The sequence below is a fragment of the Scophthalmus maximus genome, chromosome 20 (genome assembly GCF_022379125.1).
Source record: "Scophthalmus maximus strain ysfricsl-2021 chromosome 20, ASM2237912v1, whole genome shotgun sequence".
Lineage (NCBI taxonomy): Eukaryota > Metazoa > Chordata > Actinopteri > Pleuronectiformes > Scophthalmidae > Scophthalmus > Scophthalmus maximus.
Window position 1 is genome coordinate 13,025,045 of NC_061534.1, and position 9,971 is coordinate 13,035,015.

Sequence of the window (9,971 nt, forward strand, 5' to 3'; positions counted from 1 at the left end):
ATTGCAGCCGTCACATGGAGGGATTTGAAATTGAGGCACAGATAAAGCTTGCTCCTTCCTGTAGCAGACGATAATGTGTGTATGTTGTTTGTGATGTGACAGGGAGGAGGATAAGACAAGGGCTTCAGCTTGCTTGTATAAAACCGTACATGCTGTAAGTGTATATTCAGTATAGTTAGAAGTCAGACCTTTCCATCTGGTGCTGTACTGCCGCCTCTGAGCTCGACCAGTCCAAGGCACATCCGTGCTGGAAGCCTAAAAATAGAAATTAAAAATGCCAAACAGAATCCAAAGGATTCACTTGTAACAGCGCTGTTTAGGTACGTTCTCCTCCCTTACAGTCGTTTTCGTTGTCAAATGTATTTTGTTTTAATTAATTTGCTGTATTTCAAAGTTTCTGAGTCACTGAGTCGCCGTGTTTCTATTTCCAGTTTAATTTCTTTTTCTGTTTGCCCTTACCTGGGACTTCACGGGCGAACAAACATCAAAGTGAGCCTGGATTTTCCATTGAGTATCATTTCAGTGTCACAGATCATGTTGGGAAGTTTTTGGGATGCAAAAAGTCTTTAAAAGTCAAAATGGTAAAGGAATTACAGTTTGTTTTAATGTGATAATGACTGATAATATGAACTTGCGTATTTGAACATTTAGCACCATATCTGAGTGCAACTTTGAGGCTGCCGTACTTTAGAGTTTCCTTTTCATTTCTACTCCACCACAATTCAGACGCAATCAGTCCTTTTAACTCAATAACATTTATTTAACATGTGTAGCTGCTTTTCAGAGTAAGAGTTTACACTGATAAATTTATAAGCTTTAAAAAATAACTATTGTTCCAGATTAAAGCAGAGGTTTCCAATTTAACCTCAGATTTGGGAACCACTGCACTGAAATAACTAACTGTATTAAAAGAGCTGGACCTGGAGCTGCGAATGTACTGATGAATCAGTATTATCAACCACAGGAACCATCTTATATACTTATAATATACTTGATGTAAATACTGTTTTCCGAGTAGTATCATATCTTCAATCTGAGTATTTCTTTCATCACCATTACTGGATATTAAGACGCTGTTTGCTCAGTGAGTCAGAGTTATGCTGCTTCCCTCTAGTGGAGATGGAACCAAATAAATCTCCATTTCATTGGAAACGCCTTCTGTCGCTTGTACTCAGGTCTATGCTGAGAATAATGTATTTTGCATAAATTATTTTTTTTGTTCTCAAAGGATACAAGCAGGTTCCATGTATTACTGTCGTAAGCTCAGATAAGAGGAAATTATCTGACATACTTCACAGCTTCTTTAAAACCATTGAGGGAATTAATTGAAATGATCCAGAATCACATTTGTGGGTATGATGTTTTTTGAGACATTGCAAAAAAAAAAAAAAAAAAAAAAGAAACCACACAAAGCCCTTGTCAGACTGAATCTTCTTTAATTTAAAAAAATCCATTTAGTAAACAAAAATATTTTTGACACAAACAAATATGTGTCTGAAGAATTTGCAGAGCAGGGCTTTGATCAGCGATGTTTGTAGCTGAGGCCAGTTTTATTTGGAAAGATACCTTGAATAAGGATGTAGATTTGTGTGCATTAGAACCTGGATGATGAACATTGAAGGATGACATCTTGTGAAGGCTCATTGATCATTGCCCAAGTAGCTGGTAAAGACACTTACTGTAAACTAAACGCCTGTTAACATACCACTTCTCTCTGCTGCGACCATCAATGGCACAAAGTTTAATGTTAACCACTTGTCCATTATGGAAGTTTGAAGAGTGTTGCAATCTTTTTAAGTTGACACGTTAAAAGTGACACTCCAGCAGTTAAGTGTTGCATTCACATAAAGTTTGCCCTTAAGAAAATAGTCAGATTTTAAGACATCCTGACTTTTAGTCTAGTCTAAATATGGGTCGAGCTCCAAAAACACTCAGACAGCTAATTTCCCAAAATGTAAGTCAATAGTATCTTTCATAACCTCCCCATCGTCAAATTGTCCAAGTCTTCCAAACTTAACAAACCGAGAATACGCTGATGACATTACAGGTGTTGTCGTCCTTATGACAGACAAACTGAACTTCATGTACAAAATATTGGCATAACCCTTTAATGTTCTACAATTTATGAAAAACTATTTGAGCGCACTTTATCTTCTGATATATTTCACCTCTCACTGGATATGGTATTCCAAATTGGCAGTGACCAAATATGACTTTGAAACATTCCACACTGGAAAATGTTCTATTCACAAAAACGCAATTTGCTGCGTTGTGTGTTTGAAAATTTAAAAATATTTGTTTTCATGTCTTGGAATTACTATGAGGACAGTATATATTTCGTAAAACTATACCAAACCCACTTCTGAAGGAGAAGAAAGGAAAACAACTGAAGACGATGATCGGATGGTTAAAGTTAAAGTCATCTCAGAAAAGCTGTGTGAAAATTGGTTTTGTTTCTAAAACACGAAACATCTCCAAAATACTGCAAACTATACTTTATGAATAATATTTCTCGGTGCAGTTGAGTTTTTTTTTTTTACTACTGAACATTCAAAGGATAAAATTCTGGAAAAAGTGAGGAAGTTTCAATCAACTGAACGAGCAAACACCACATCCTGATTTGCTAAAACTACTTCCGTTATTATCAGAGGAGTTTATCACATGTTAACCCATGTTTAGATTGTCCAGGCACTTACCCATTACTTAAGCATTGACAAGAGAGTCATGAAGTGCATGGAGAGTGTGTTGGAATCAGTCGGCTCCTTCAGTGCTGACCAAGGCCACAGCTGAAACGTAGTAAGGTCCCTCCCTGAGGTACGTTTTCAGACGGAGGTAATACTGGCTGCCCAGTATGGCTGCTGCCGTTGACGAAGACACGAGTGAGCCCACCAGTTCAAACTTGGCATCTTTGGCCTCCTTGGTTTGACCCATTGTACGGTCCAAAATGAACTCCATGAATCCGGGATTGCTGATCATCAACTTCTGACCCCATGGCTGACAGGCAATGGCCTGCAACACAGATATATCCACCAATGAACGTGCAAAAAAACAAGGTCTAAAGAGGAAATAAAGAGGTCAGTAACAGAAAGAGGAGTTATGGTCGTTACACTCACAGTGAATATCCCCAGAGCCCCACAATGCAGCTCAGGGAACGGCTGAGTGCTGATGTTGCGGACCATGTCAATGGGCTGGTTGGACAAGAGGCGGAACCAGGACTCTGTCAGGGCCAAAAGATCTTCTGTCTGCTGCTCTGGCTGAAAAAAAAAAAAACAACAACATTATAGATTAATAAATGAATCAATTTTTTTTCTTCTGAAGATGGCATTTAAATTTTTTTTACACATACCTCTAGAGTAAGAAGTTGTGATATGGCATCCAGGCTGCGCACTCGGAGCTCTGTAGCTCCCGAACCGGCGAGCTGACTCATCCTCAACAACACGGCCTTGAACTTTTCTCCTGAAGACACACAAAAGAATCAGACAACATCCCACGATCCAAACTCATCTGCTATATGTACAATATATACAATATAGAGAAATCTTCTATTGCGTCTGTCATGACCATGAAATAAAACCCGGGGAACAGCTCACCCGTTTTCTGCAGGACCTGCTTCCCCTCCACGGTTGTTCCGAGTAAGCCCAAAGTGTCCAGAGCCACCCCGATCATTGCCGGGTCCGGGTCCAGGGCCATCTCGAACACCTTGTTCTGGAAGACCGGGTAGGTTTCACAAACCTGCTGCGGGCTGTCCGCAATGGCCAGGTTCCCGAAGAACTTGACCAAACCTACAGGAGAGATAGCAGCACTGTAAAATACCGAATTGTGCATCATTGGTTGAAATAATTAAAAGGAATATTTCACCGAAACTCAAGCAAATTTTCATGATTGTGTCACATGTAGTCACTGCCAAAAGTGGCAGTTTTCTGTAATGATGCAGTTGATCACAGGAGACAGTGAATGACACATACATTTTTTTTTCTCATTTACTCCTAGTGGTATGGAGCTATGACGCTTCTATTCGATTGAGCATGGAAAGTAAATCCTAATTCATTTTAGACACTAAACTGAGACATTATATAAGAGGAACCAATAAACTTTGAATCTGCTTCACGTTGCTTAAACTGGCTGCATTTCCTTGAAGCACTTTTCTAAAGTGACCCACCAGGCAGGTAGAGGGAGGAGAGAGGGTCCGTGTCTGCTCCTCTGATCATGTTGGAGATCTTGTCCATGATGCCCTGCTTGGCCAAATACTGACGGCCGTGCTGACTGTGGGCGAGACTGGTCACCATCTCTATGGCTGTGGCCCTGGTGAAAAATATATTTTTTTTAAATCCTGAATCTTAGTCTTCATAACTGTCTACATTCCATGTTTCTCTATTCCACACAAAAAGACATACATATTGTCTTTTTCACGTTGTTTTCACAGACCACATCATATTCATGCCGCTGTTCATGTACGATTTGTATTTTATTACCTGATCAGGACGTCGTCTCCCGTTAGTTCACAGAGGAGCTGAGAAATGAGGCTGCTGTTGGCGCAGTAGCCGAGAGAGATGGGAGAAACCGACGATATTTCCACCACCAGCTGCAAACAGCGAGAAAAACAAGTCAGCGAACGTCCAGCTGTTTACAGATCCTGCTCAATGACCGTTGGAAAGTTTCATGAAAACGTAAAGTTCAGTCGTTATTCAACGGTGACTGTGACTTAATGCATTTACATAGTTACAAAATCATTTGTCATACATTAACATTAAAATAACGGAATCAGTGTCGCCCACATTCTGGCAATATTTCCTGTTCTGATTAGTCACCTCCACTGATTGCTTTAGAATAAAAGACTGACGCACCTCGTATATTCTGTATCTGACAACGTCACTCGTGGCCATCACTTCCTTCACGACTCTCAGCAGGTCGCTGTGGAACAACTTGTCTAACCCAGTCTTGGAGTGGCTCAGTTTAGACAGGGAATGAATGGCCTGAGAAAAGAAAAAGAAAAAGAAAAACACAGTTGTACATTCTAGTTTCGTTAAAATATCACGTAGGACGTTTCAGTAGTTCAATCCTCACCTGTTTTGCCACAGCTATATTCTCTTCTTCAATGTAGTGGATAAGTGATCGAACAATGTCGGGGTTGTGGAGGATCTCAGTGACAGCATCGGGGTGCTCCACCATTCTGCCAATCTGCCAGAAAAAAACAGGGATACCTGATTCAGTCAGTGTCTCATGGGCATTTGCGTGTCAGTGTGTGAGTGTGTGTGTGTGTGTGTGTGTTTGGCCTACCTGTGTCAAGGCCAGTATCTTAACATTTTCGTTGGGATGGTTCAGACCTGCCTGCAGCTCCACCCTGTAGTTCTGCACGAGGTGCTCGGGGCTGAGCGCCATTAGGATGCGTTCAAGGATGTCCACACACAGTTGAACCTGCTCCCTGTGAACGCAGTGAATGAGTCATCGTATCCGTTTTGATTAATGTGCCAATTATTTTCTCAATCAATCATTTGGTCTGTAAAGCAGTTAAAAAAATATATACCTTCACAATGGATCAAAGCAAGTTGACATGAGGTCTGCAGTCAATTAATGGATTAATCATCTGGAAGAAAATACCAATTTATAAACTACTTTGAATAATTGATGATCGTTTTGATTCACTTAGAGTAAAATGCCAAATATTGGCGCGTTCCAGTTAATAAAAAGAGAAGACTTGATGCATATTCTCTTTAATATGATAATAATAAACCAAATATCTTTAAACGAGTCACCTTGGACGGTTTTCCTAACCGTTTCCTGACATTTTAAAGACATAACGATTCTTCAAGGGAACAATCATCAAATTCACGGATAATGAAAACAATAATTCACTGCAGCTCTAGTTGACATTCTAATTGATCGATACAGACCAAAGTCATTCACTTTACTATCATAAACGATTAAGGTTAGTAGGTCTGTGCTGGGACCATTCGGACAGTGGTTGGCTGCACAATCTAGTACACGCAGAAGTTGAAATTAAACAGTGACCAAGTATTTTAAATGCTGATGGTGGTCCCATCCACGTTGGACCATCTGCAACAGTTGGTGCAGTGTGACACACATGAACACCCACCGGTGCAGATCACCTCAAATACGAAAGCCAGTCGTGTCATTTTCAGAAAGCTTTGTATTTAAGCTAATAATCTGGAGTGAATTAGCCAAACATGACACCTCTGCTCTGCACTGTGCATTCTCGGTAGCCACCTAGCGTGCTAACGACTAGCACTATCACTAGCCCTTTTTTTAATTTTCTTTTATGTGTCAGGCAAACTCACTTAATTACCAGTGTAACCACTGATGCCGGTGCTACCGTGTGTCCCGGCAGCTGGCTGACTCAGCAGATAACACGCGTCACTCCGCTCAGTGTCCGTGTGGAGGCGACACTGTGACCAACCCACCTGTGATCGGAGTTCAACAGAGAGAATATCACACCGAGCCGCCGTCCGCCCACCGAGTCCCTCAACGCGCTCACGGGTATCGACAGCAGCGCTGTTTTTAAACCCTGCAGCTCTTCAATCGGGTCTTCGACCCCGGAGATTTCCTCCAGCAAACTATCAATGGATGCAGCCATGACTGTGAAGCTACCGCGGCTACACGCCTGTGTATCCGGCTCGACAGCTTCCTCTGCTTCACAATTTACGCTGTCGGCATCCAGCACCATGGCGCGTTACCGCCACCTGCTGGACGGAGGGGGAGGCTGCAGGGTCCACTCCCGTCAATTATCCATTTCAGCCTTGTTGGCATGACATGACATTCACGTGTGTTGCCAAAGCACCACTGCAATATTAGAGGACAATTAAGGAATCAAATTAACATTAACAATGCATAAGATGAAAAATAATTATTTTTCAGTCTAAAACCAACAAGTAGCCAATATCCCTCAACGTGGGATGGGCCTGCAGAAATCTTGCTATATTGATTTTTTAATTTAGACGTTTTGTTTTATTTTATATATCATTATTACTATTTTTAATTATTGCTTTTTTTCCATAATTATCTACTTGTATTTTATAATTTTTTTAATTTAAATATTTATTTTTTTTGTGTGTGGGGGGGGGGGGGGGCTTGGACCTCTTGCCAGCTCAGAAAAATAAAGAATATTTTTTTACTGACTTACCCCGCAAACATGAAATGTTAAAGATAAAGCTTAAGGGTTAAGGGTACAGATAACTTTATAGTCAAACTTGTGTAAGTGTGTGTGACTGGATGTACGATCCACGAATAGTGCTTTTTTGCTCATATATCTAGAGTATCTTATTCTCTGTACATTGGAAATATATGGTAATAACAACTAAAATAGATGCAAATTTTGGAGATTACTTTAGTCTCCCTCCACTCAGACACGTGTCCTGTTTCTTCATATGGATGTTTAACCTTTGACCAGTGCTGAATGATGTATGGGCAGAGTTTGACAATAAGGGTTGTTCTTTTCACACTCGTGTTTTTCAAGTTGAATCTGAACTTAAAGTTAAACCATAATCGAAAATCACAACGAGTTTGGAAGCCAATCAAAGTCCAGCAAGTGGGATGTGGAAACTCGAAACTCCCAGTGCACATACACTAAGACTGGGCTTTTCAGTGAAGTACTGTATAGACATGCAGTGGTTAAACTTGAAAATGATTTGTATTTTCATTGGTTCTGTATTTTTTTAGTAAGGGAGAAAAAAAATAATTTAAGAACCCACATCAGACACAGATTATTATGCAGAGAGTCTCAGAAATGTTCTGTTGGGGATTCTTAATAAATTGCAATGCAACAATTCTCTCTAGGTGTCATTAATGTTGTATGCCTGATGCAGGATCAACTCCTCCCCGTGAGGCTTGTAACATGGGGTGCAGGGGTGCAGGGTTACATGCAGATAGAGTTTCATGAAAGTGGAAACTTTGTCCGTCAGCTTTGTTGTAGCGTCGACTACAGCAGGAGATCCTCTGGTCACCTACAGCGGAGAAACAACAACAACAAGGCTGCTGAAGCAGGTGTCATGCAGGTACAGTACAGTGTCAACAGCTTATACATCTTCATTTAAGTTTGTCTGGCTACATTTAAGGTAATTCATACTCTCTTCCTTTTCCTGTCTCCTGCTCCAGTGCTCTCTGTGCAGGCTGCGTACGCACCAGTGGTGTTTCCTCCTATTCAACGTGCTGCTCTTCCATGCCTTGTTGTTCGGGGCTGACTTTGTCGAGGAGTACCTCCTGCAGCCAACGCCTGATGTCTACACCGATGGCACTGTTGCCGATGTAAGGGAGAAAGCGAGGAAACTGGACCTGAGCGGCGCCAGGGAGAATGTGTCCCAGGCCTACCCCATCACTGGCCCCGACGCCTGCAGAAACTCCGACCTGTTCCTCCTCGCAATAGTGTTCAGCTCCCCAGCGAACGTCACCCAGCGAGATGCAGTCAGGAAGACGTGGGCCAACCAGACACTCATCCAAGGCTTCCCAGTGAAGGTGCTGTTCTTCTTAGGATCAACTCAGACTTCCAGTGCACAAGAGGCCCTCGTGAGAGAGTCCGACTGCTATGGGGACATGGTCCAGGGTCATGCAGTGGCTCACTCGTCCCTCCGTGGCCCAACAGAGAGGACTGTGCTGGCATTCCGCTGGGTGATCACCTTCTGTCCTCTGGCACGCTTTGTTCTGCTGACCAAAGACTCTGTGTTTGTCAATCTCCCTGCCATCGGAGGCTACCTGCTCGGGCTGCACAGGCACCCCGAGAACCTTTATCTGGGCAGGGTGATCCAGAAGGACTCACCAGACCGAGACCCCAACAGTCCTGGCTACCTTCCCCCGGTTCTCTACCCAGACAAGTACCTGCCTGAATACTGTGATGGGACGGCTTACGTTCTATCCCAAGATGTGGTCCGGAAAGTGTACGTAGCATCTGCAGCAGTCCACGCACCTGTGAAAGCTGATGTTTTTGTGGGGCTCTGTGCTCAGAGGGCTGGGGTGGCACCAACCCACAGCGCCAGGTTCTCAGGGGACAAACATATCCGCTACAATGCCTGCTGCTACGGTTATCTGTTCGGCTCAGCGGGAATGAGGAGCCAAGACCTGGAAACAGTTTGGGAAGATCTGGGACAGAAGGGTGAAAGATGCTCACTGTTAAAGACCTACTATGGCCTGGTAACGTGCAAAGCCCTCACTTACCTGGACAAACTGTTCTTCTTCAAATCCCAGGGACAAGCCTAACTGCATAGTTCATTGACAGAGTGTGTTTGATTAGTTTGTGTGTGTGTGTGTGTGTGTGTGTGTGTGTGTGTGTGTGTGCGTGCGTGCGTGTGTGTGTGTGTGCTTGTGGGTATAACATGGACAGAGACTGACAGAGACTTACAGGAAGTGGGTTTGAAAGAAATACAAAGAGTGTTTGTTGTCCTTCTGCATATGTGGGTGGCAGTGTTTTAATTAAGTTAATTTCAGATTAGAGTCTTTGTTTATTCAGCTTTGTCTATAATATTAAATATAGTCAACTTTATTTTGAGTGAATTTCTAATAAAACTGACGACAAAAATAAAATCTAAATAAATTTCCAAGTGGATGACACTGTCATCATCTTATATCTAAACTAGTGGTTTCCAAGACCAAATGCAGAGGGCCGGACACAGAGGGATACTAATATAAAGTGAAACAAGCTGAATAAACATTTGACACACACGTGTATATTATAACAATGTCAACTGCTGTAAGGCTTTGTAATAATTACCAGAAATAAGCGAAGACATTTTGGCCTGTCTCAACAGAGACAGCACAGAAGCACAGAAAATTCTAAAACTATTCTTACAAATGCCTGAATGCTGTTTAGCTGCTTTAACTTCAGGGTCCTTCCTTTGTGCATGCTTTTTCGTTTTCATATTGATTTTCAAATTGTATCTATGACTTTTAAGCCTTTTACGCAAACAAGCGCCTATCAAGGATTTACTGGGTCCCTATACAAACCGGGGTGCCGTTTAAGATCAGCT

General features: G+C 42.1%; 2 protein-coding genes across 3 annotated transcripts; one reads left to right on the forward strand and one right to left on the reverse strand.

The window, feature by feature from the left end:
• Positions 1-1,419: 1,419 nt before the first annotated feature.
• psmd5 (proteasome 26S subunit, non-ATPase 5) lies at positions 1,420-6,645 on the reverse strand. Of its 2 annotated transcripts, XM_035608798.2 has the most exons (11): positions 6,420-6,518; positions 5,525-5,584; positions 5,278-5,422; positions 5,065-5,178; positions 4,845-4,973; positions 4,473-4,582; positions 4,160-4,302; positions 3,591-3,782; positions 3,347-3,456; positions 3,114-3,254; positions 1,420-3,009 (listed from the first exon to the last, which is right to left on the reverse strand). In XM_035608798.2, exons 3-11 carry the CDS (start codon positions 5,377-5,379, stop codon positions 2,752-2,754), a joined length of 1,299 nt encoding a protein of 432 aa, XP_035464691.2. In that variant the 5' UTR covers positions 5,380-5,422; positions 5,525-5,584; positions 6,420-6,518; the 3' UTR covers positions 1,420-2,751. The 2 variants fall into 2 exon arrangements, with proteins under 2 accessions (XP_035464691.2, XP_035464690.2); XM_035608797.2 differs by lacking the exon at positions 5,525-5,584 and having other exon boundaries at positions 6,420-6,645.
• Positions 6,646-7,881: 1,236 nt separating this feature from the next.
• LOC118285459 (beta-1,3-galactosyltransferase 9) lies at positions 7,882-9,204 on the forward strand. The gene is made up of 2 exons (XM_035609132.2): positions 7,882-8,009; positions 8,110-9,204. Exons 1-2 carry the CDS (start codon positions 8,004-8,006, stop codon positions 9,202-9,204), a joined length of 1,101 nt encoding a protein of 366 aa, XP_035465025.2. The 5' UTR covers positions 7,882-8,003.
• The last annotated feature ends 767 nt before the right edge of the window (positions 9,205-9,971 follow it).